The sequence below is a fragment of the Anopheles nili genome, chromosome 2, assembly GCF_943737925.1.
Source record: "Anopheles nili chromosome 2, idAnoNiliSN_F5_01, whole genome shotgun sequence".
NCBI classification, from domain to species: Eukaryota; Metazoa; Arthropoda; class Insecta; order Diptera; family Culicidae; genus Anopheles; species Anopheles nili.
The window spans coordinates 77759902-77787447 of NC_071291.1; the positions used below are offsets into that span (position 1 = coordinate 77759902).

General features: G+C 42.4%; 1 protein-coding gene across 1 annotated transcript; it reads right to left on the minus strand.

The window, feature by feature from the left end:
- Window positions 1-26297, minus strand: LOC128730235 (uncharacterized). Its single transcript, XM_053823270.1, has 3 exons — window positions 26205-26297; window positions 435-1145; window positions 1-345 (listed from the first exon to the last, which is right to left on the minus strand). The coding sequence occupies exons 1-3, from the start codon at window positions 26295-26297 to the stop codon at window positions 1-3; spliced, it is 1149 nt and encodes a 382-aa protein (XP_053679245.1).
- Between the last annotated feature and the right edge of the window lie 1249 nt (window positions 26298-27546).

Consider the following 27546-nt stretch of genomic DNA (forward strand, 5'->3'; position numbering starts at 1 on the left):
CTATTGAGCGCTACGTTGTAAAATGTTATGCATATTTTCTAATTGTTTAAACGTTCCTTGTAGTATTATCTCTAAGTCCTCTTCATGCGGCATTATCTTTCGATCAGCGATTAAACCTATCTGCAAGCGACCGTTCGTCGTTAAAACAGACACTCCAAACATATTATGTTCTATGTTAGGAACCCAAAACGCCGCCTCCTTTAGAAAATAGTTTTCCACAGAAATAGCGCTCTCGAAGGCGGGTATATTCGACAATGCAATGGAAAATTTGCTTTGTGCAAATATAGCACGCATAATTCTAGCAGGAAGCAGCTCTGGCAGGTACGAAACGCTGAAGAACGATATCTGTAAAGAATTCAATGCAAGGCGCTCAAAATCACAGTTCCTGTGGCCACCCAGTCCCGTATTATATATTTATAATTAAAATCCCTTACCAAAGCTTCAGCAAAGGACTGCATCTTATTGTTATTACTGTCCTTTACGGCATTTATTTGTGATACCAGCTTCGAGATAGTAGTGAGCTTTGCCTCTGCAATTGGCAAATCTGCAATGGGCAATGTTTGAAACACACCTGTAGAACGATTGGACAATCGAATTGCCTTTGATTCCCGTTGAAATCGTTGCATCCTCGCGACGGTGATGGACTCTGGAATATGTACGCTTTTCCTTTTAAAGTATGAACGAAGGCTCATCGCCAAAGCCGTCAAGAAGACGTCGGTAAAACTGCATCCGACAGTTAGCAGTTTTACTTTCTTGATAACGCTTATCAATGGAGCCGAACAGACGTCTTTTGCAGGAGTTTCTCCGCCCCAGCAGATGATTTTGTCCATGCTTGGTTTTGAACCGTGGAAAGGATTGTCCTCTCTTTTTAGAAATAATTCGTTTACCAGAAAACATGGACCTCTTATCATCACCCTAAAAACATTCTTCCAACCGATAATTCTCCACAAGGACCGTTTATCAGCAGAATCATACTTCCACACGTTTGTAACGTCTGTCGTCGTTTTATCGATGAAGTCCTTGCAGAAGAGTCGAAAAATGGCAATCCCATCGGCGATTGAATGGTGGTACCTAAAGACAACCTTTGGATGAATGTTGATACATACAAGATCAGCCCATTTTAGGTGGGTACCGAGTGTTGCGCACTAACCGGAATCAGCGATGGTTCTCCATTATGGAGACGTACTGACTGCTTCCCAACAAGCAGCTCCCAAGTTGTGTCCTTCTGCTCCCGATTGCTGATTGAGCCAATTAGATGGCAGAGCTGCTTTCGAGACAAACAGCCATCGCTATAAATCGTATCGAGCTCTCGAATATAATGATTCACGCAAAGGGGAAGCTGTTGTTGAATCCAAAAATAATATCCCCACTGTAAGCATCTTTGCCAAAACATCTTTTGATACACATCAGCTGCATGGTGACTATTAAACCGATAGCGGAAAATTTTAAGCAAATCAGTGTTACACTGTGTAGACAGATGACGCGGCTTTTCGAAAAGAAGCAACACATTCACCATTCCATTTGAAGAACCTTCTTGCCCAGCCCAAACAACATCCGACCCATCCAACAGCCCTCTAAAAGAAGAGCCATATTTAAGGGCCAACAACCGAGTTATTATTTGCCGATGAACTTGAAACAATACCAAAATAAGTATCAACACAGGAAATGCAAGTGTAGCTATACACAGCTGTAACACAGATGATTCCATACAAGTACAATAATTCATAGCACTGGAACAAATGGCCAAGAAGCTTCGGAATAGCAAAACCAGTTGACTTTTAGCCATTGAACAAACAAGCACCTGTTTCAAACGAAAATCAAGAGAAACTGAAACAAAATATGTAGTTATTGACTTTGCTATCATGAACGTACCGTTAACGTACCAAGATTACAACGACTTTCTTATCAATTGCACATTCACTTGATGCAATTTATGCACATTCTCCATATTCTTTGATAACAGTGCATCAAGAATGTACTGACTACGTCAATGCACTCATGTGCATCGTGAAGCAACCAGTATTGGTATCAATGATGCCACAAACACTAAAAACATGGTGTAGAAAGTACCAAAACGTCGAAAAGTAACGAAGCATGGAAGATTAATCATAAGCCATAAGATGCCCCGCCACACAATGACATGAAATACTTCAGCGAAACACACTCTTTTCTTAACAACACTGACTCCGAAAATCAATGGCACCATATGCGCTTGATTTTACTCCGTACGATGACGAATCTGATTTTTACTTCACATGGGACTGTATCTAATAAAAATATTAACAATAGTGTCGAGCAGAATCGAACAAAACAATCGTGCAGAAAGTTTGTTGAAACATATAAGAGAAAGCAAAGATCATCACTATTTTCCACATATGCCAATTGTTTCTTAGAAGATATATAAAAGAACCAATGACTTTCCACAATTCTAAACAATCAAAATAATCATGTCAATAGGGACGATCATTCGATATTGTTCGAACTATTCTCCAGCACATATACTCTGCTTATTGTATTGTTCTGCGGCTATAACAATACGATAGTCAATTATTGTTTATGGATTTAATACCAACATAAGTTCAAATGTTGATTTGTTATTGTATATGAATTGCTTTTTTTGTCATTTTTCCTAGTTTGAGACTGCATAGTTAGCCATTATAAATCTGGAATTTGGATTTTCTGAATCAATTATTTTGAATAAAAAATTAAAAATTTTAATTGAAAACATACTCAGTAACATTTTTTTTTGAAAACAAACTTACGTATTCTTACTATTACCAAACGTAATATACCGAAAAATACACAGTTTAAATTTTCTTTATCTCGCAGTATAAGAACACGATTTTGTGGGTCAGATAAAAAACAAAGAGTGCCCAGTGCCATCCTCATATACGAGCGTATGTATGTAACCAAGCTCACGCTTACGGATGCTCGCTATAGTGGAAATTCTCAAACCGAAAAGCAATAAGTGGCATGAAAGGGAAGCTAATCGAGCGTGAAGGGGGAAAATAAAAATATAATAAAACCAGATTAAACGAATCCCTTCGTTTGACTACCGGATTGCGTCCAGCAACGCCAAGGGCAGTGTTCGAAGAGGTCGATGCTGCGCTATCCTCGAAAATGGAACAAAATAACTGACCTGGGACAGTATCGCCACCATCGCAGCGCCGTCGCTTGTGTCTAGCAAACAGATTTCACCGCCTTTGAGTATGTGTGCACGCGTTAGGGTGCGGACCCAAAAAGCAAGCGATGCCACTCAAGCAAAAATATGTAAAACTCTCAAGTGCACAAAAGCTCTTACCTACGGGACTAGGACTTATCATGCCTTGTGGAAGGCCTACGCAGTGGAACCCTAGCTATGAACCCGATCCAGGCCCATCACGGCCAGAGCCGGACACACGCTGCTTCTGCTGCTGATGGAGATTTAGGTAGGCCTTTTCTTCTTGACCATTCGCCCAGACTGAGAAGGTCTTCTCCAAGTGTTCGCCCGATACATAGTTACGGTGGGAGCATGGAATGCGAGTTTAATAAAAATAGATAAGAGTCATAAACCACTGCTGAAAGAAGTGGATCGCTTCCACATGATCCTCGTGCCCCGGTGGAATGTGGATGATTTATTAGATGGTGTTCCCTTGGTCCTTGGTTCTATACATTTTCCGTTCGGATAGTATTTGGAGCAGACATTGATAGTGTTAATTACTTTTGCTTTGGTTGGTTTCTGGTTACTGGTTTCCAATCATTTCACGAGTTTGCAAATGTTCGAGTCCGCAAAGCTAGCATCATTGGATTACAAGTAAGCGGGTTAGCGAATCAAATTTACAGAGCTGCAAATGCGCATCATTGGATGCAATCAAAAAACCATAGTATCGTACCGGAAGCTAATACGAGCTTCTTCATGAAGGCTGTAGTCACGCGAAAAACAACGAAATATTCATGGATTTCACAAGCAACTATTAACAAAGGCGTCGTATCCAGATATCTAAGCCCCGAAACGTGTAATACAGGCAGGAAGTTAGCTGCATTTATCTCTCTACCAGGTACGACGTGGCCAAGCGGCATACGTTTTTCTCCCCGAGCTGCTTTTCGGTTCGAAAGTTTCACCGGGTTCCGTCCACGTTTAGCACGACACCAGCACCGCGACTACCTTGCGGTTTTTTTTCTTCCTCGACCGCCTAACTAGAACCGGTTGCTTCATTCGAGTGACTTTGCAACCGGCTACCGAGGATATTGCTGGCCACAATCGTGAGGACTAGTCGAGTCAACAGCCGTTTTCAGCGTAGCACCATCAGATATTGACCAGTGCAAACTAATGAAAGTGTGGAAGCTAACGCTTGGGATATCTACTTACGCCCGGCGGAGGTTTACTGCTGCGGTAACACCTAAGCGACGGTAGGCTGAAAGGCTATGGTGCAAATATTCAGGCGCTTACTAGAGGTTGGAATGTGCAGGGGTAGGTGGTAAGCGGAAAAACAACAGCCCAGTTCGGTGCAAGGAAACCATGCTCTCACGCTGTTTTGAAACGGCACCGGCGGCAGTAGTACTAGCGCAACACTACGCCATCCCAAACTATCCCAAAAGCTGCTGCTGTTGGTGCTGCTATGGAATGGAGAATAAAAACGAAGCAATGACCATACAATCTACTAGTTCAAAGTTAAGCTTGGCTCAAACTGAGCTTTTACAAATGCCTGCGGGAATGCAGCAATATGAGTTTTTATAAGCAGCCGGTGAACTGATCCTTGGGATATTCGGAGAGTCCGCGCCGGCTAACACGGCCTTACGTTAGTCACCGTGCTGCGGCACCGAGAACGACTTGATGTTGAAGCTCTTGGGAGCAGCTAATTTGATTCCCGAAGAGGACCAAAATCCTGACCGAACCATGCCAAGCGAAAATCTCAGACATCCACCATTGGCCTCAAACCCGCGGTGTGACCGGTCAGCCCTAGCCCGTGGAAGCTGGCTAGGGTGATTTGTGGAAAGATTTCTTTTCTCTCACCGCCAACATTACCGACATTCCACAGGGCTGCAGTTATGCGAGAAAATAGAGAAAGGAAGATAATTTCACAGTTTATGAACACTCAAAGAGGCACGTACGCCATATGTACACACTCGCCGACGCCGCAGCCTTGTTGCTTCGGGGTAGGATGAGAGCGAATACAGTACATTCATGGTCTCTAGCACAAATATAAGTGTGCTCGCCGGCACGAACAACATTTGTGTGTGCTTAAAACAACAACGGGAGCGCTTCCTCGGTGAAAAGCGCGGACTCCGGAACCGGGCCCGGTGCGGGAAAAACTTTCATTTTCCAACCAGCGACCAGAGCAAGCCTGCGGCTGGAGCCAATTTCCTAGCCATCTTGCCATGTGGTCTGGCTGAGAAAAGGCCTCAGTCCACGCTTCCTGCACGCAGGCCAGCGTATGGTCCAGAATTATTTAATTTTACAGTTTCAAAGTGTTTGCAGATTTTCCCGCATGGGACGCCACAAATACACCTTCCGCAACGTGATCTCGGGAAAATCAACGCCGGTTCAGAAACATTTTTCGGTCTCCCAGTGCTCGATCTGGTGAGGTATGGGCCCGATTGTTGGGACTGGTGACCCCCAGGGCGCAAACTGTATCCCAAAATAAATCCCAAACACCTTGCTCCCTCTTGGTTCAGTAATCAGCAAAACAACAACACGTACCCTAGCATTAGGGCTACCGAGAGAAAGAGAACGGATGTAGCGTGTGCTGTTTTAGAAGCACGCTCTAGCCGACGTTGCTAGTAGCAAGCGGCACAAACGTCCACCCGCGCAGTGGCGCACAGGAAACTGAAACCTCAAGAGGATGTTCCAAACTCAGCACATCCCCTATTCGACCTCGGTGCCCCAAGCTGCTGGGGGAGGGATTGTTCCAGCAAACAAACCCACAGTGAATGTGGCGGCCAAGCTGAGGCCTTCCATGAACCTGACTTATAGCATACGGCTCCCTTCGCAGCGTTTCGGAAGCGGCTCAACCAGTCAGGCTCAAAGATAAACAAATGTAGGTAAATTTAAATTCGATTAAGCCGTACGCATGATTGCATTTTCCGGCGAAGCGCCACTACTGACGCAAAAGTTGGGTGCGCCGTACGCGGCCATTTTACCGGTACCGGCTCTGACTGACAGTCGAACCGAATGGTGCATAATTTAGTGCAACCCATCACGTTCCGAACGAGCGACCCCAGTGGTGGGTGGAGATTTTGTGCAGAAACAATCTGAAAAACCAACAAATAAATCTTCAATTAGGCATTTGCCGACTGGATGCCCGGCTGACTGTATCCATTTGTACAATTTATGGCACTCGATCCCTGGGCACACCGAGACACTGTCGCTAGGGACGTGAAATAAGAAAACACGAATCAGACGTACGGGAGACGGCAAATAATCTTATCGTTGTTTCTTTATCTTTTGTTTTCCCAGCCCTGATTCGATTCGGCTACTTCGTAGCGCAAAGCACTAAGATCACTGACTTTTACTGCAACAAATTTCGAGCTAGCGCATCAAGCATAGATGCAATGCCTTACATGTTTGTTGATGGACCAACATGGAGTCTAATTGTATTACCCCCTCGCGGGATAAAGCATCTAGTTGGCGGAGGGAGCACATATTGGATCGATGGCACGTGGCTAAAGTAAATTTTCCTGTGCGCACACCATAAAACAACACCGTAAATCGCTCTTTAAGGAAGGCGATGCGGCGAAACATTTATCAAGTGCGAAACTGTTGCCCTTTGCAGCCGAACGTAAATACCGCACTTTAACATACCAGCTCGGTCTAGAAGAATACAGGTTTCAGAACACAGCAGCAAAAATTATCTGCACATATGGTTAGATTCAATACTCTGACCTGATCAATGCATGCCAATCTCTTAAAGATGCCATCCCTTAACGTTAACAAACGAATGTTGCAATCTGCCTATGAGGTTTGTTGTACGTTGTGATTTACTCCAAGACAATCTTGTGGTAGCTCTGGCCCTCCAATTATATGCAATTCGCTTCACTTTAACGTTAGCCTACGTGATGTCAAGGGAAGAAAATGTTATCCATTTCCATCCCCTAGCCAGTGGCATCTGATAATGTGGAAGACGATGTTGGGTAACAATGTTACACAAAAACTAAACCAGCACCCTGGTAAGACTAAACTGGTCCTATGAGTCGGTACAAGACACCAGTGCGCACTAATCCTCTTCATCAAATCCTCTCATTGCTTGGACATAGAGAGGGTTCATCTTCCAATATTCTATCTCTCGCTTTCTCTCGCTCTCTTTTGCTCTGTTTCTCTTTACATTATCCTACAACACTCGAGGACGTTATTTCTTTCTTTTATTTTTTCATTTTTTCTATCCCACGGCAAGTAGCATAAGGGTATCGACTGAAAATGTAATTATTCTGATATGTTTGCTTACTGTCACAAGCCTTCCTGATTTCTTCATATGGTTTGCTCTAGCTATCTTCACTAGTAGCCAACACTTATCAGAAGTCTGAAGAACTACACTAGCATGTCTGTTTCAAAACGTTTTTCGTACTTTAATGCAGGAAAATAATACTGACGCCATGAGAACTAAACTCAGCCATAAACATTTTAGAAGCAAATTTAATGACCTCATCATTTTATATTGGGACATACATGTTTCTCATAAAAAAACAAGGATAATTTCCAGCTTCATCAGCATCAAGACATCTCGATGACATGAAAGCTCTTTTCAAAAAGTTCACATCTTTTTTTGGTATAATTGGCATATGCTCGTTGTTTAAACTACATTTTCAACAGAATAAAGGTGTAACTTACAATCAGGCAACATGAACGGAAGCTATACATTACGCCACCTAGCAAGAATCTATACCATCTTACCGGACAACATATTCCCTCGATGCTGCTTTTCTTGACAGCCAGCAAAACCACTTGTCCTGCATATCTAACATGTTTGACAAAGACTAAGAGCTTCGAGGTGGAGATTTAATTAAAAATTGCACTTTTGTCGTTATAATCTACGGTCGTCTGCTGTGGAAGTGTTACAACATATTGCACCGTTTGTATCAAATATATTCGCGGAGGACAGATTGCGTAACCAGATGTTTCCAGTGCTACCATCAGGAGTTGAACATCGCCGCTCTTCTTTCGACAGATTTATTCTATGTCGGAAGTCTTGGTGAGGAAATAATAATATCTCACTCACCGAGGCGACAACAAGATCCACGGCAACGATGACAAGTCTGAGTACAAGTTTTAATACAATTAGAAACAGATTGTACCAGCATCATATTGCATCTGCGTCGAGTCTTCCAACTTCACTGTTTTCTAACTTCTCGTGATGTAGGACGTAAATAAAAACATGATGCAGCTTTAGATCAACGCTTCTTTACGAGTGTTCGTTTGAACCACCCCATATCACTTTGGAAAGTAAGACGTTTTTTTTAAACCTCCATCACCAGCAGCTCACAGTTTGTTTTGCCTTGTGTCAGAATTTTTACTCTTGTTTTATCTCCCAAACACAAGCCGTTGTTTTTACATCATAAGCGAGCGTCACCTACATGGGCGCTCTAACGATATAGTAAAACTATAGTAAAAAAAACCAAGTGCATGCCTGTTTTATAAAACTTGGTCTTTTGAGGCTCAGCTGTTGAACGGGAACGAATCGTGATCGATTGGCTACTGGCCCCAGAAGCTGCAATACGTTCGCAGAACCGAGGTCACTTCACGCTTCAATACACACGAACAAAAAACGAATTATGCACCCTCACTGTACTCGAAGTGCATTCTTGCACTGTGTGGTTCCAGTGTGTCTGGATGAGGCCGATGCAACATAAAAAGAAAAATGCCGCATCGTGGATGAGGAAAAAACAGAAACAGTCTGCAACAGATACCCACGAAGTGACCACCGTGGTGCGCGCCTCAACACTGGTCTAGTCCCGAAAGAAAAGAGTCCAATTTGAGCGTGAAATTTGTAACAATATGCAAAGCGGTCGGGAAATTGAACGAAGAGTAATGGCATTTGCCCTACCGCCTGACCCACGAACTGCATCAGGCCGCTTTCACAAAAGCGGAAACCCAGAGCGAAGAAAATCGAAAGGAAACCTTCGATCGCCCGGTTGCTTGCTCGATAGATGTGAGGTAGGTCAGAAATAAAAGAACCTTCGACCGGGCAAAGCCACGCTACGAAATTGAAAGATTACGAGCCGAAATCGCTGTTTCCAAGCGCGATGCCGGCAGATCCGGCTCAGGGATTGGGGTGGAATGTACAACTTTACGGTAAATTAGGTTCGTTGTTCGAATCAGCTGTTTCCGTTCTGTGTTCTCTTTTTTTCCCGTGCAGCCTGTCATGACCGTAAAATCTGGAAATAGAAAAGCTGCTCCCACTGCGTGCGCAAAAGCGCTTGAGACTCATAATCGGCTTCCCGGGAGCTTGATGACCTTTTCGCTCTCCTGCACCCGTATCGGCGGATATTCTTTGACTGTTTATCGACTTCATAATCACTTGGAAATGGGATTAGCATCTGCAACGGGAACAACACTTTCGGTCGCTTATGTGTAGCACAAGCACTCTATTTGGTGACAGCGTTGCGAACGAGCCATTGCATTGGAAAATCGCTTGAAAGCTTTTTACCACATTTCATTTGGCTGAATTCTTTGTGATCCCGCTTAAAACCTGTTCACCTTCGCGGTAATGATTCCCATCAACATCGCCGGTGTATCCCAGGCGTCTACCATATGGTGCTGTTTTCTGAGACTTCGTCGTAATAGAAGTCCTTGCCGACGTTCCCATCACCATGGAATAAAGTCTGATTAGTATCTGATTACCACTGTGTATGTCATCCATCCGGTTGCTAGCATGGTGAAGCAGACCCTTGATGAGTGCGAGATGCCACGTTGAACTTGACACCACTCCTTACCAGCAGCAGGCAGGCTCACAACTGATATTTGAAACAGTTTCACCGACATCGCGATGCACTCTGACACGTAACGAACGTCGGTAACGGGTAGCATGTCTACTAGTTGGCTTATTTTTTAACCATTGCGCAACAATTTATTACTGTGCCCTCAAGCCCGACACCAAAACGGAGCAAACATGGTGAAGATAAAAAGGATGCAGCTCTGTCTAGATCTTTGAAGTGAAAGGCGTGATGACTAGGACGCTGCGTTTAGCTGGAACCATTTAGCGTTGAATGTGTCGTTCGTAGCTATCTGAAGTAAATACCATTCGTATATGCAGCTCTTAATTTATGAATGGAACGCCTTTCCCTGGAGAAACTTGCTAGAACCGGCATGGGCGCAACTAAAGCCGTACAAGCATGCATAGGATGCAAGCGATCTTTTTTCATTTCATTTGAAGCACAGGCCAATATGTCTGGCATGGAAATTCATAGCGACCTCGGCGCAGGCACGTAAAAATATGCAAAATAACAAGCTCGTGCAAGGTGCTCGCTGTGCTGAAGTAATGAAAAGGTTTCCACCTTCTTACCTCGTTGAAGCAACCCTGCCGAGTGCCTCTAGCATCCTGAATTCGGTTAAGCGGCCATCGGCATTGCGGGGACCTCAGACAACGCTACGTGGCCTGGTGTCGACAGGACGGCAACAGGACTGCGCTTTTCGGTTGCTGAGCTACATTAGCATTCAAATTGCGTTGATAATTTAACACCGTAAACAACAATTTGCCGTTTTAATTAGAAGCCACTTCGGGTGTCGGTACAGTGCTGAGAATTTGATAAAGGCCCCAGCTGCGTCCGCAACAACAGCGGCGGCTTGACAAGCACGGTTGTACCACGTATTTTGACTGTTTTCGAAGCGGATAGCACAAAGGAAAACGTTCCAGGCAAGCGAAATGAATATAGTTTAGTTTGGTTTGATATGTAAATCATGGAATCTTAAGTAATTTGTGCATCACTCAAGATGAGCCGCATTGAGAGAATGACAAATTTTCGAAATATTTACATTTCCCTCAATTGAACAAAGATAGCATTCAGTAGTTTTCAACTAATTATCGTACATTTATTATTTTTTAAGAATTATCGTACACTTACCACAGCTACCATGTATACAGAGATACAGCTCTACAGATAATATTTTGGGTTTCTCAATTAACAATATAGAAGTTGTGATGTTCTTTTTGATGAAAGCCAACGATCGAATGAACGCGATTTCAAATGTACACGTCAACAATAACATGCTACTGTAAACGTTTAATCGATTTAGACGTTTTGAACAACTTTGCATAATTTTAGCATTCAGCACACAATGAAAGTGTGAAAGATTCGAAGCCTCTTCCTAACAGGTTGACGGACACTACCACTTACAGCTTTTGCACTTCTAATGAGAGAAAAAATAAGCAACTGCATAATGAAAGCATCAACATAGCGCCCGCAGATTGTGGAAAACAGCTTTCCCCGAGAAATCGTGCACCGAACGTGAACGCATGAAAAAAGTATCAAATTATGTGGCAAAGAAGAAACGAACAGCAGGAGTCCAAAACCACTATCTCTCGAAGCCGATCAAGCGATTTGGTACCATCGTCAATATGAGCCTCGTAGTCGAACGATTTTGTAAGCGACTGGATGTTTGGCCGAATGCACAGAGGTTTGTCGAAAAACAGGAACAACAAGTGCCTGAAGGATCTTCGCGCGGATAAGCTGTCTTCCCGGATGGATAACCCAAGGTTCATCCCTGAAGGCGCTCGGTATAACCCAGCAGCACAATCCGTTCACAGCGGCCGCAGGTAGTTTCGAAGCACGGCTGAAGGGCAACCGGTGGGTAGGGTTTCGGAAGTTTAAAAATTTATACCCATACCTCCGTCGAAGCCCCGTGACCCACGGTTCAGGTTTAGCCCCGGACCCGGGTTGGGATGCCAAGTGGAAATTTGATACCGAAACGGAGGGATTAAATTTACCCTGAAAATGATCCCCACTACAAAGGGGATGAAGGGTGACATCGGAACGCCGGTTTTTGAGCGGAACGGCGATCCGCGACGATCCTGCAAAAAGGATTCGATGGGCGACGCAAGGTGGCCCTGTCTCGCCGGCCATCGGGGAGATTTTTTCTCATTTGCTCCCATCGGTTAGGGGTTTCTTTTTACTTCCTTCCTGGTCTTGCCCGAGAAAACACGTAGCATATTTACGGGCGCTTTTTTGTTCGGACGTAGTTTTTTGCTCCGTTTTTGGATTTTGGGTTTTATTTTTACGGGGACAATTCTCCCATCCCCGGGGCCATCCTGTACTTCATAAATAATTCAAAGGACGAGGAAAAATAAATTAAGCCGTGTGATGGCGCTGGCTATGCAGTGCAGGGTGGGCATCCAATTAAAATCTAATGTCGATGGTTTCGGCGTCGTGTTTACATGAATTTGAATGAGATACCCGCGTCCACCGGGGTCTTACAACGCGCTTTTCCCGCTTGCCTACGGTCAGCCATCACTCCATTTCGGGCTGAGGACACACGAAATTCCGGTCCGTGTTTATCTAGGACTCACTTGCAACAAAGTTCCCTTCCACGCTAATGTTTTATCTGTGCGTCCTGCGCGCCTTGCAGTTGGTCTAATCCTTTTTCCCTTCCGAAGAAAAGTGCAAAGGAATTTTGTCCTTCTCCGAAGCGGCTCCGAGGCAAATTATTCATGAAGGTGTGTAACCTGATGCCAATGCTCCACCATTCAATCTCGATGCCGATTCCTCTTTTCATCCCCCATCCAGATACAACGGCGCCGGTGACGAAGAGAAACAGGAACATATGTTAACAATTACACTTCTACAAGACTTTTCTCACTCTGCGCTCTGCTCTGCTGTGCGGCAACACGGTCAACGCGTCCCACACGGGAACGCCAGAGTGCCATTGCAACACTCACAAAATCCCATGAATACGAAAGAAGGAATGTGTCAAACGTTGTTAATTGAGAGATAATGAAAAGTTCGTTCAGTTCAGCTATGGTTTGCCATGCCGCCTTCCCGTCCCATTCAAGAAAAACGTGCGCGCCATAAAAAGTCTTCTCCTCTGACTCGGATTGTTCGAAATGGAAACATTGAAAATTAGAAGACACTTCTCGGTGTCTCCAGCGAGAAAGTTAGCATTCGGATGCATTCGTAATTGGATGCGGTATTTTTCTGGGAACGGGGGCACGATGGAGAGATTCGTGTAAGGTTTTTTTCCCTCGTACTAGGCGACTACAAAAGAACCAGGCAACGCATACGGTTTCAGTTAATGAATAAATTAAACCCTTGTTACCGACCGGTCTGTTCAGCCTTCAATTGACTGCGTTTCGGTGCGACACGGTGTTTCGGGTTATCTCGTGCATGTAAACCAGTGTCGTTTTCTGCATTGTCACTGCCCAACAACTGTCAACATAGCTCATCGTGCCGTGGCATCTAAATGAGCTTTAACCAGAGATATTCCTTGTTGTACATGGAAACAGATTTTGTCATGCTCAATTTTCAACCTAACGCTCCACAAATTACGTGCTAAATTGGATTCATATCATGCAAGCACATATTTCAGCCCGTAAACATCAACCGTCAGATTTGTCTAAAACCACATCACAAAATGCATTCTCTAAGCATACGATACCAATGTTGCATAATTGAGGGATGCATCGTTTTCAGCTGGCAAGACATCGCTCTACCTCTCCCTTTGTCTCATTTTCGTTGTCGCTCTTCTTGTCTGTGATTATCCCAGCACGATCTACCAGTGCTCATTATCGGAAAGGTGTTAAATAAGCCGCATAATGAAAAATGACCAGCCAGCCGCACCAGAAGCGGCTACCGCTCATCAACCGTTCGATGGTGCAAGCGAAACAAGAATTATTTGAAAAGGAAGCGATTTAGCTTGTCTTGATTAATGAGAGATCGTGGGGAAATGTACGACCACAAGCAGCAATCTTACGAATCGTACTACAAAACATATGAAACGTAACAGAACAAAATAACATATTTTCTTCTCAAACGAAGACAGAAAACTATACCCTTACGCATAATAAAAAGGTATAATTTACACCCATCATCACCTAACGGCCAAAATGCTGTACAAAAAAACAACGGCGCCGTTCTGCTGGACAACGATCCTTAACAAGACCGGACTACAAAGAAGTATTTTTCACTGGCCACGCATGCCATGCTTCAATGGGATACAATAGAAGAAGATCGGAGAAGATACAACTGACACCCTGCAGGGGAGATAATCAAATTTGAGGAATCTAAATTACTCCCGAATGATGGCACAGAAGGGCCGAATGACGAAACAAAAACTGGGGGACTGCATCAGTATCCGTGTGCCAGCGAGACGAAAGATTGCAAAGCCCGAAAACTACGAACCCGATATCACACCTGCTCCGATCATATGATGCTCTATCTTCTTGCCAGCCCAGAAACAGCTCTCTCGGCAGATGAAGAGTATAATTGCAGCTCTCTCACGATTTACCTGCAGAAGACCAATCATCTCGATGAAGAACGTATTTTTTTTTGTGTTCTCGTCTCGTTTCCAACATCTACGCGCTGAAATTCTCGTTCAAAAGCATCTTGAATAAAACAACACTTTCTGTTCTATTTTTGTTTTTCATGAAAGAACGATTCAATTAAGTGATAAAATGGTCAAATACCTGAAACAAAAGTAGAATGTTGCCATTGCAGAGAAACATTTGTTTCTATCTCGTATGTGATGTGTCATTTCGAACAGAACCGTTACAACCGATACAACCTTTAATGAGCCCCAAGCGCAAAGCAATTGTAAAGAAAGCTGCACTATCCTCAAAAGCCACTAAATCGCTTTGTCATTGCTATGGCTGTTCTAGAATTAGTTGCGTAAGATTGAATGCAGACGTCATGTACTCCCCAACCGCAAAGTTCGGAACAAAGAAAAAAATTCTGTAACGAATCGCACTTCTGTTTTAAATCGAATTTTTGACCGTGGTTCTTCTGCTACTCGATACAGTTAATTGCCTAAGCTATCTTCACATAATTTGTTTGTACATCGAGTAACCTTGTGTTTCGAAAGAAAAATGTTTCAAATTATCCATGGTGTTTCCATGGCTAAATCATATGTGCTACAAATCGTCACCTTGTAATTGATACAATGAAATTTGTTTTTTTATTCATTATTCATCTAAACTTGTCTTAGGCACAGTCGATTCTTGGACCAACATGTCAGCCATTATGGAAACGGTCACGGTTTGCAGCCGTCGTTGCTATCGTAACGTTTCAATTTGAAAACAGGAAAGACCGATTATTTCTCGAACACGTTGGAAGGTACGATTGACATCTTCCGTACGACAATAGAAATTCCATTAGTTCCGAATGAACGGGCTTGCTCGGTCATGCCCAAGCGGGCACTCTAGGGTTGGTAATTAATCCGATTTATCGACAGCACGCACCAAGTGAAACCCTAAAACCCCAAGGCAATGAAAAATAGACAAAAAGACACAAACCGGAAGGTTCTAATCAGACACTGTATGGCCTGACCTCTGACACAAATGCTGGACAACGTAATATAATTCACCCATTCAATACCGAACAAACGATAATCTTCGCATACTATGAAGAAATACAGCGATACATACATGATATGTAAACATTGAATATGTCTATCCAGATTTCGGAGCTCTTTATTCTAAAATAGGTAGTATTTGAATTGAACTGCACTGCACAAAAACTGAAAATTGCAACCAGATGACAGATGTCAAGAGTTCAAAACCTAAAGCATCATCATTTACATTCATTACAGTCAAATCTAGTTTCAAATGTCCTGTCGCTAATATTCCTAGAGTAATTTTAAACGGCCTTCTGAACGACTGGTAATGTTCAGCTTGTTGAACAAGATAATTGTCATCTCAAGAGACCCAAGAGCAATTTCAAAAACCTTTCTAAATAGTAAACATCTTGAGTTGCTTTTATGAACTGTCCACCACTTGGTCACCTTCGTTCGATGGCTGAGAATGGGCTGCTTGTCGAGACATTTATTCCCCAACAGTCGGCATGCCAGCTATTGGAGAAATTTAATAAACTGCTGAAACAGTTCTCTATCCACTTATCACCTCTTATGGTGGTTTCCCACACCGGCTCAGGGCACCGCTCGAAGCACAACAATGTCGTCGAAGGCGAGTGGAAATGGAATTTCAAACCGTTCTTCCCATTCAACGGGGCGACCAGTTGCATTTTCAAGGATCTTATTACTTTAACAAATTATTCACCGCTTCTGCATCCAAATACCTGCTACCGGGCTGCAAACTTGCCACACACCTGGCCTCTGGCAAGGCTAAGCCATTCAAAGGCTCGGGACACTTCGAACTCAAACAAAACCCGTCGCAGCAAAGGGATGGCCAGAGGGCTGACCTGACAAACAAACACACGTACACACAAGTACGAATTCTTTCCAGCGTCGAGGTACGCCAAACCAAAACGTCTTGAGATTGAGCCTTAGAACCGTTTCAAGAACAGAAACAAAAAAACCCAGGAACGAACAGACAGCTACAGCTCCAAGGATCCGGAGGCAACCAGCCGAACGGACAAAGTAAACATATATCAGTCGCCTGAAGAGCTTTACCAAGGTTTCCCTTATCCCAGGCGTGCGTCTTTCTACAACCCACCCTTCGCAAACCATCCAAAGCTTATTAATACACACCTCTTTTCCGTTCCTAAGTAAACAGCTAAACACCGACCTGCGCTCCAGCTAACGCTTCCTGTGTTACAACCAATCTCGGAACTAGCTCAACCAAAGCCCACTTCCTTTCCAACCTTAACTGCTCGATACGCTTCGTTGAATGCGATATTTGTCCTGAAATTAAATTCGAAAGCAATTGTTTGCACATCAAGCCTGCGCCAATGCCGGTTTTGTCGGAAGTCCCGATGGTCACGGTATATTATCCACCACGACACGGGTTATATCGGATTCTTTCCCACTATTCGCATCGCTAGGAGGTACTCAGAAGGATAATCAATATGTTCCTCCCACTTCTAGCCGAAGCAACAACTATGTCTGTGCAGATTCATCAAACCGTGCAACCCCTTACCTTGTGTGGCCGGAACTTCCTTTATATACTTCGTTGAAGGCTTGAACAAATATTTGACAGAACCGCACTACATTTAACGTTGAGCGAAGATATACGCGATAAGATCAGTTCTCGCACACGCGGTACAGCGAAGAGAAATTTAATTTTGTTTGTTATTATTCTAAACAAATTTGAGGAATTAATTTAGCCATCCACATCTTCAAGCGACCGGAACCAGTATTTCACATTGTACGAAATCTCAGGCATTCTTCCTATTAATGATTCGCTCTTTGGACTTCAAGGAAACTCATTCGCCTGCCTGAATCATCAAAAGCATCAATTACAATCCCATTTTTTGTATTCCTTCATCACTGCAAAGGATGGTTTTCCTTTCTTCCTGTCGAATTCCCGAAATATTCCTCTAGGAAGCTCTTCTATAGAATTTAATTACAAAAGGGATTAACGGACGATGCTGCTGTGCCGATCCCCAGCGAGCATCGGACACGCAGCGCCGACCGTACACGGAGCAATTACTGTCAATTAGGCGATCCCACCCGCCAGTTGATCTAGAACCCCACTTTGCATATCGACAAACTCCTAGTTTCGTCCGTGCTGCGTCCAGTCGTTTCCTCGCATTGCTGGGCCCAAAATCCCTGCTGAAATATTCAATTTAATGGCTCGCTGGAATGATCACTCGGGTTGCCATAGAGAATGTTTTCCATAGTCATCCTCTCAAGCTACCTGCCAGTCAATCTGCTGGACACTGTCCGCCCTGAGAATCTTGTGGTTCTTGTACCACATGCTGGCCCCAACAAACCCCTAGGGGAAAAAGCCAGCGGAGTCGATGTAAAAGCTTTCCCAATTGTGGATCCGACGAATGGGTGCGATAGCCCGCGCACACTCTCCAGTATGCCTCTAATTGATTGAAAGTCTAATCAAAAGGTGAAGGAACGAAATTGAAGAGAACAGCACATCGGCTCACGAAACCAGGGAGTACCTTCCGACAGACGCCTTTCTGACATGATCCTTTCTCTTCAGATCATTCGCAAGGTGTGATGATGACGAAGATGGATTGTAATTATAAGCTCGTTGCCCTCAGAATCGTCCATGCAATGCTAGCTCTAGTTTGTTCCTTATTGGAATTTAGTGCCCCAGCATGCCCCAAGACCACTGATTATACTTATCTCGAGTTTTATTCTTTTGAGATGCCGCAAATATGAAAAGCAATTCTTTTGCTACATCAATCCTTCTCTCGCTTTTTCTCTCTGTCTCTCTATCTCTTGCCATTCTTCTGTTCTCTCCCACACACACAGTCTTCTCTCCGTTCCGACTATATGATCCTGTTGCCATTTCTGCCTTCTATTGTAAGCTAAAAATCTCTACTAGGTGTTGGATTCCCACCCCACAAATCCTTGATTACGGAAAAGATCTTCACCAAAGATTTGTGTTCAGGTTGACGCTAAGGATAGCCTTTAGCACGTTGGCACTTTTCGGAACGTATGCGCAACGAGAGTTGTTAGTCGCACCGTAAGCCGACACGCAATCACACGTAAGAATTCAATTAATCCCTCGAAAATCTTTCCCGATCAATCCATCAAACGAACGAAAGCCTACGTCCAATAGTTTCTTTTGGCTGGCTTCGCTCACCAACGTTCCTCTTTACTATACTCTACTCTCCAGAGACATTCACCCGGCTCTATGGAGGATGCTCATCGTTCAGTTCTAAGCCTATTGAAACCCACGTCTTGCGCGACATGATTACCTTTTTTTCCTATTAGCCGACTAACGCTCACATTCTCGTAACAGAACATGGCGACCGCAATCGATTAGACACGTTTTTGGTTTATCTTAATTGATATCTTTCGGGATCGTGCTTGCCATTGCCACACTATTCCGGAGGAGGAATAAAACGAATTGCTCCGAAATAGAATTCATCGAGACGAAACGTGGCCATCAAGACAAACGATGGAGAATCAGAAAAAGTGTGAAGAAGCATTGCCGTTAAATTTGTCGAAGATTTACTTCCAATCAGACGATAGAAAGCCACGCCTGAACGACCAACGGCAAGGTGTTACAAAGCATGCGACTGACTCTCCTTCACCTGTCAAGCAGTGAATAAGCTCACTAGTCCGGTCAGATGACAAAGCCGGGCCTAGTTATATCCGGAGTGATCGAAATCTAGTCAGCTTGGCAATAATTATTGTAAATTATATGTCTGCGATAGAATGTTTCATAAAATAAATGCGTAAATAATTCCAACTTTCCGTTGCCGACTGACACATAAAAAATAAAATATATTCTCCAATATATGCAAATATATACAAAAATCAATTGTTCAAAAGAATGATGTTTACATGAAAAAATTGTTGAAAAATCATATTTGATTGATTAGTTTTTTTTTCTTTATTTCATGCCTATTTGTTTCCTATTGAACATTTTTTTATTCTACCTCATCATTAAAACCTATCGAAATTTCTTGTAGAAAAAATGGAGCTAAAACCTTTTTAATCCAGTTCAGAAATTTGATCCAGACACGGAGTAAAGCAATCCCAAGAAAATTATCCCGAAGTAAGGGCGGAAATTAACGATTTAAAAGAACAACATAAACCAAACGTTGTAGAACTCCAGCCGTCCGTAATATGTTACCATTCATGCGCTTCTTGCAAAAGCTATATTTTTGAGCTGACGTTTTACACATCCTAAATTTATTAAATTAAGATTTAGTTTCGAATTCCCTGGCATTTGAATCTATTTTTTGTAAGATATATGTGGGCTGCACAACGGCACAGGAAGTATTAACAATAGACTCCTCGTTTCGAAACATTTATTTATCGAAACTTTCAACATTTTTGCCAGGTTTTTGTTGGAAATACCAAGCTATTGATGCCACAGATATTTAACAAACCTCTCGAGACATTTGCTTTCCGTCAATTGATTTCTAAATGCCACTGTTGTGCATGGAACTATGTGAACGTAAATTTATTGACGTCATTTTTGATCTCGACCTCATTACCACCGGTTTTTTCACATAGGGTAACAAGAGGAAAATATCACGGGTGCAATTTTATTTTAGAGAGAAAGCAGTCTGGAATAAAAGATAGAAGGAACCGGAAAGAGACAATCTTATTTGTTTACCTTCATTCGAAAGCTTCCTGGATCGATTGGACTCGACAGCCAAAGGTGGCTGACGTCCTTCGATTCAAATCAATCCCAAACCTCTCGGGAAATATAACAATCCATTCAATTAGAGCATCGAATATTGAGCTTTATGCCATCGCAGAGTAAGATTGAATTCACAAGAAAACGGATCCTTAAAAGGCACCGGAGGTCACCTTCAACGATTGGTGGACAATATGATTTCCGGTTACCGCTGCCTGCATCCGTCCGATATTTCCGCCCAATGATGGATATGGAGACCTCCCAGTTACTCGTCCCAATATCTACCGTTTATGTTTACAAGCACTTTCACGTCTGTTGGCTGTTGTTCTACACGACGGATCTTACGACCATTGTACCATATCACCCAGGACGCAGGAATGAAGGAAGAAAAAGCATGTTTATGCAAGTACACACCACATTCGCACACAAGGGCAAACATAGATGGCAAGAATGAGCGAAGCATCGCCATGTTTAGAGACCAAACAGTTCCGAAGAGAAAAGGTACTTCCCGACTGCAAACCAAACGTCAGCCCTGACCAGATTTATCCTCAAACTGGATCAGATGGAAGTGTCCAAAATATCCCCATCAGTTTCTCCTCAATGTGCTTTAAGCTATCTGCTACGACCAAGTAAAATACGTACTAATACACTGTGGTTCTGTGAGCAAAGTCTTGTGCACTTTCCATCGGCTCGAGTGTGAGTGATGAACAACAGTCCGTATTGATTTGTGTAAAAGCAAAGCAAACATAAGTAATATTTCATCCATCGCTATGTGTTTTCACTGAATCGCCCAAATGCCTTCCCCATAGCGATCCAATCGAGCGCCTTCTAGAGCAGCTTTTGCGCCGAGATGAGATGACGATGTCAAAGCAGACAAAATGGCACTTCAATACCGGGCAAAGTCGAAGGCGCAAATGAGAAATAAGGACAGATAGCCAACGAGCGGTAAGAACAATTTTCAATTGTTTGTCTGGCGACATCTGTCCGGAACAATAATTCCAGCTCTCAAGGCTTCAACAAGAAAGAAATCTAGGTTGCCATTGGGTGGGATGCATGAACAAAACCGAACGACACTTCCGGGATCGAATGGCATTTCATTTCACCAGAACCACAACAACCATTGTCCGACACTGCTCAATAGCGGTTTCTCCTTCGAACACCGACCGTTCTGGCGATGATGGTGTGGATGGTCATGATGTGACATTTTTACACCTCATGTCGTGCAGGAGCCAGGCTGCACCATTGGCCAAAGCGGACGCCGAGCTATCCTTTAAATAGATAAATTTAAAACACCTTTTCTTCCACATTTCCCTTTTCTCTATTCAAAGATTGAATGGATCGTTTCACTGAGCATTATTTTCAATTGACCGAAAATGTCAACGCGGTCCTGTTTGACAAATTGAGATTTCTCCCCGTAGAGAAATACTCATACAAATTATATGCATTGCCACAGTACGCAGTTCTAAATGCTGGATAAAACTTCACTTTTGCATGTTCATCCTCCCAATATTTCTGGCACCCTGCTATGTGATTGATGATTTCTTGCATTTTGTTTAACAATATCATCAGTCACAAAAGGAATAGCAATAACTTTTACTAACGATACGCGAATTGTTCAACGTATAAAATAGTTGTGATTATTTTTTATCCTACATTGCCTCAAAACAATTAAAACTGAATATACATAAATGTAAATAAAGAGATACGAAAAAGCCAGGATACATATGCAAAATAGATAAATTCTTCTGAGTTGTTATCAAACAAGCATAATATACATAAATTCAGACGATTTCAATTTCATATAAACTGATTCACACATATTCGTACATAATCATGCTGGAAATAAATTTAGCAAGTATAAGCCACTAGGTATATGTTTAGCAAATTCTCTTTAAACTTCCATATTCCCTTCAAAATAAAGCCATTTTATTGAAGTTTACTGTACAAGTTGTTTCTTTGTTAAATATTTGAATGTCGTTTAAAAAACCAATCGAGGCATTACAACAGCTTACATGCAGCTGTACCCTTCCTCTTGGCACACATTTTATTTGCACCGTAACTAATAAAAATTACTTCCAGCGTTTTGGTGTAGAGCTCACAACCGTTCTGAAAGCAGTCATGCATGAATAAATAAAATATTTCCGCAATGCTGTGCTTTTTTGAGTTCTTTCCCTTCAGCGTACACCCGAGGGTATCCAGTTTCTCAGTGATGCCTGGCAAAGACCGAAGAAATAAGGGAACGAGCTCAAATTAAAACATTCTACAGACTCTCTTGGACTTCATAGTGAGAGTAACCATAGGACACACAAAAACACCCATCATTTGCGAGCCCGTAAAAAGGCATGCCTCCGTCAGGTCGGAAAGTCAGTGAAAAGGAAATGTTTTCATTTTTAGTTTATTACCTCACATGGTATACGATTGGATGGTTTAGGTTTAGGTGGTTCGATGGTTTCGCAAAGGTTGCGCAAAATGCAGAAAAACGCACCAGTACAGTAAATACTTGGTTAGATTACACCTACGCCCCAAGACAGTGGGACGGGAGAACTGTAGCGTGTAGGGCAATCAAAGTTTTTTTCTCTCCAACATGAAAAAATATATGTCATACAATTTAAAAAAAAAATAATCACTGAGCAAATAACATCACACTTTTTAATGCTACGAACAAACATGGATAAAAGACACACGCATTAAGTTCTACTAAAGGCATCAAATTGCACATTTGTGGCTCAAAAATAAACGACGAAAAAAGAATGCTTTAGCCAACCATCCATCGATCTTTTATTGTTCGTAGATCTGCAAAATGGCATGTGTACGATGACATACAAAGTAAGATGAAAATATGATGGAGTTTTCGTCACTGTTGGAAAGCAAATAAAAGGTTCGCAACGTTCATGTTTTTAGTGATGCTTGAACGATTATCAAACAGAATCCAGACGTGCAACACTAATGTTCTCATGGCCTACAAATTTGTGCATATAAATTGAAATCTAAAACAATAATGAGAATAAATAATATTCTTATCCTTAAATAGCAAATAATAAACACTGACCATTATGTAAGAATATGCATCTTATAAAGATACAATAAATTAAGGATAAAGCTTATATATGTTTGGTACATCAGTAAAACAAAACTAAAATGTTATAAAAGAAGCTTAATTAAAAAAACATGTTAGCTATTTATTGTCATCTAGCTTCCTATCACAGAATAATTTAAAAAAAACTAGATGATGGTCTAGCTTTTATATATTTTAAATTATTTTACGTTCGCTACAATCATTTATGTTCCAATATTGCTCGTTGTCGTCAATGTATTCCTCAAATTAATCATCCATTAATGGTTTTTTTTTTACATTTAACAACACATACCCAACAGGGTCTACCAAAAAGCAATAAACTACAGTCAAAAAGACGGCAAAAATTAATATCATCAAATTAGGCACGCCTTGCAGCATTGCTTTTTGTTGGTCTTCTCAAATCAAAACACAGATGCTGGAAGCTTTCTGGAAACAATTAAGGATTGTTGTCCTTACTGTTGCCCATGCTTACTTTTCGTGCTTGGAACGAGCATTGGGAGCACAAAAATTGAATTAATATTTAATTTATGAAAAGGATGAAAGCCAGTACAATGCTCGTAAGCAACGTTCAAGTTTCGGCCCCTTCGCCATCTGGACATTTGCTTCTGGTCATCTACCGATGGTAGAGTCTAATATTGCCTGAGCTTGCTGGTGCCTGCTTTTGCTGTTGGATCCCACAACTATACAACGACTGGTTCAAATATTACAAAAAGGTTGAAAAGGAAATTCTAATGCTTGAAACGACGAAACGTTTCCTTGCAACATTTGCATGTTCTCGACATTTTCTTTTATTTAAGAGGTCAACATAATCGAAGCAAAGACAATAAGCTGAACGATAAAAATGAAAAAATGCCCCATCTTATCTATCGTTACTTTAATCAATTTTTGTAACGTATGTTATAAAATTTCATAGTGATTTCTTCTGCAGAAGAAATATGAAAAATGTATTGCTGAACTGTGTATTTATTTGATAGTTCAAATAATTGCTCTTCCATTGAGTTATTGGATATGCTAGAAAGATGCTGTTTTTTTTTAATTAACCATAATCAGAAAGCTTACTAAGCTCTCTGCAATTATATAGGTATCATTTTTTACACTGCCCCTGTAAAACTCATTAGAACTCAGAAAATACAAACTAATTAGGCCATTGTTTCGAACGAGCCAATCACTAAGATTCATTACACATCATGATTATTCTAACACACAACATCATCCAAAATTTAGCGAAGCCGTACTATGCTACAGGGAATTTTAATTAGCTTTTCAATTACAGCTAAAATTCTCGATAGACTACGACAGGAATTGATGACAGTGGTTATTTTTATTAATTAGTATGGCAAATTACTTCAAACGTCGTAGGCAGTTGCAGCAATAGAACGGAAAACTCAAAAAAAAGTTTTGTTATGGATTTGGATCTAATTTTACAGTCATTAGTTGTCCATCGAAAATCGTAATTGAACTAGGAAGCCCTGGCGCCCACCTGCGGGGTTCAGAGATTGATTGAACGCAAATAAAAAACCTTTCAAGTAAAATGTGCGCATTCATAAGATTGCAGTAGAGATTCACGCGCGCTCGCGAAACAAAATTTAAATTAAGATATCCATTATTCACTTACTGAACTAATCGATATCGGCTTGAATTCTAACAGATTTTTAGTCAAACATCCGGCATGATTTAAAATTCAATTTATCTTCAGTTGACGTGGGTTTGCTATTCGGAAACTTTAGATCAGATCAAACACGTCGTACTCACATTTTAAATGCCACAGCCAGCAACCAACATTCTGCCCACTTCAAATCTGATTGAAAACGGTTGTTACGCGCTTAGCCAGCGGAACCTTAGAGTTGTCGTGCCATCGAATGACATTCAGCTAGGAGGTAATGCCGGGTTATCCTAATGCTGGCAGCCAAAAACCTTCAGTCTGGCTTTATCGCCGCCCAGTGTAAAATTATATGAATAATTATCACATTTTTCAAGTGGGCACTTTTGCCACGGCGCCGAAAAACGGAACGAAACGATGCTCACTTTACGGCCACTTAACGAGTTACACAACCATAAACAATTCTTGCGAACTTGACTTTTCCCTTTCTTCCAGCAGGGAGCTCTCTTCTCTTTCAAGCGACCGACTTTTTGAGACAAACGTTTCGAACACGACGGCACGGCACAGTCACACCCTTCTTGATCTCTTTTACGCGTTTCTGGGCGCCAGCCAGATGGAAAACGGTACAAGAGTACCATGGCTTCTTAGGTCGTGGTTAGCTTTCAAGGTGAGGGCCACTTGAAAAGAATATTTCCCACCTCTTTCCACGTCGTCCTAAAGATCATCGTCATCCCTACGCTGAATTTCCATGCCGTTAAACGTTCGTTCGTGATAGAAGCGCGAACCTGCCGAGCGCTATGAGATGTAGGCGGTCATAAAGCAGCAGCCCTCCGTACCGCAGACACGAAACGCCGACGGAAGGGATAATTATGAAATCCTGTAAAACGCTGACCCTGAATCGATTTGCTCAGAACAACAACGACGTGCTGGAGGAATCGGACTGATACTTCGTAAATGGAAGCGTTTGTTATCATAGGAAAATTAAACGCTCATCAACAAAACTCCCTGAAGAGATAAAAGATATGTAATACCCGCCAGGCACCTTTTCAGAACGATCTTTCCATGGCACAGTTTGATTGCATCGAGTATTATTCAATTGCAATCACAATATTGAACTTTTAATAGCCCCATCAAATATGTATAATCTCGTTGCTGCTAATGTCATTAATATGACATACGGCATAGTGTGAGCCAGGAACCTCTCAAATTGAAACTTTCTCCAAAATATTCCACCGGGGAATGACACTCTTACTTGCGGCAGCAGCAAACTAAACCGAAAACGACATTGACTATCAAACACGAGCAACGCATACTCTCATTATTTGCTCTTAAATTCGTCCGGATATCCCTTCCAGCAGCACCCGAGTCGGTCGTGCATAAAATCAAAGTACATTACTAAACCTAACTTCTTCTCTACCGCCACCGCCATCATCGGCTCCATCTCGTCATCAGCAGTACCACCTTCGGCACTTCCTTGGTGATGGCACATGTTCTTTCTTCGATTCAGTAATAGCACACGAGATGGTAAACAGTAAATGCACTTTACCTTCATTTCTGCCCATCATCCAAAGTTTCATCGACAGCAAAGTTTGTCTTTCACCCTAACCATTCTCTGCTGACTCTGCCTCTACCTACGAAGTCCCATTTGATCCGACATCTAACGCTCCTTAAGTTTATCCGTCCATCTGAACAGAACGCACAAGATACCGTCAGCAACCGGAAGTTCTCAGTCAATCACCGTCCACCCGTTTAGGGTAATCAGGGCTCAGCAGAAGTGCCAAGCGGTAGCCGGGTCGAGCTGGGTGATGCAGTTCAAAGGATAAAGTTACCCAACCGTACACGCTGGCTCCCTAAACCCCTCGGACACCGGGTTTATGTTGTACAAGCGAGATAACATCCTTCCGATCGATGTCCATCCGTGGGCCCATTGCTCGCATTGATACCAATTCCCCAGGCGCTCTCAAAGGACAAGCTGTAAAGTTGTGAACTTTTTTTCAACGTTTAGCTTCAAGGAATTGTAGATGATTTTTAGCGCCAATACCACCATTGCTGCCGAAACGCCTTCAGGAATATTTTGAACTTTCGATAATCATTACCGATGGTGAAAAGGGATGCTGGAAAAATGTGCATGTGTTCGCTCTGAGTTCATTTCGATACGCTTTACTGTACGTTAGGCAGCTTTGGCCCAAGTAGAATATCACACTGCATTTTTCATTTTTCATCCACAATCGATGTGCTTCCAAGCTAATCTACAATTCTATTCTTGCCATTTCGGCTCCCTCGCTTGAATCACATCAGTGCCCTTCCTCGTGAGTGCATGTCGAGGTACCAATCCCTAGCGGGCTTGTCACGTTCCATCAATCAACTGATCAATCAAACGAACCTGACGTACTGAAACGTATAAGAACGAATTGAAATGTTAACAAATTCAGGGTAAATTGTATGCCATCGAGCGTACCATTACTCGAGAAACCACGCCCATGAGTTTCGCTTCACGAAACTTTCAAGCCATTTCCAATACCACCTTCTGACTCAATCTCACGAAGACGCGAAATAGCAATGCCGATGCTGATGCGACGTTATAAAGTGCAAAAAATTGTCATCTTGTGGAAAGCTCGCTTGACTTTGATTTGATCAATGGCAATCATTGTAAAATAAACAAGCTTAAGTGTGATTGAGCAGACGGTTCACGTATGTCTAATAGATTTATGTTCTGTTTATCTCGAACGGATTCGCTC

Excerpts from the sequence above, each read along its gene's own strand:
- LOC128730235 (XM_053823270.1), bottom strand. The coding sequence starts at position 26,297 with ATGTGCCATCACCAAGGAAGTGCCGAAGGTGGTACTGCTGATGACGAG. Across the intron at positions 1,146-26,204 it reads TAGAGAAGAAGTTAGGTTTA|TGCGCAACACTCGGTACCCA; the intron begins GTAATGTACTTT and ends GATTCCGGTTAG. Across the intron at positions 346-434 it reads AGTCCTTTGCTGAAGCTTTG|ATATCGTTCTTCAGCGTTTC; the intron begins GTAAGGGATTTT and ends AATTCTTTACAG.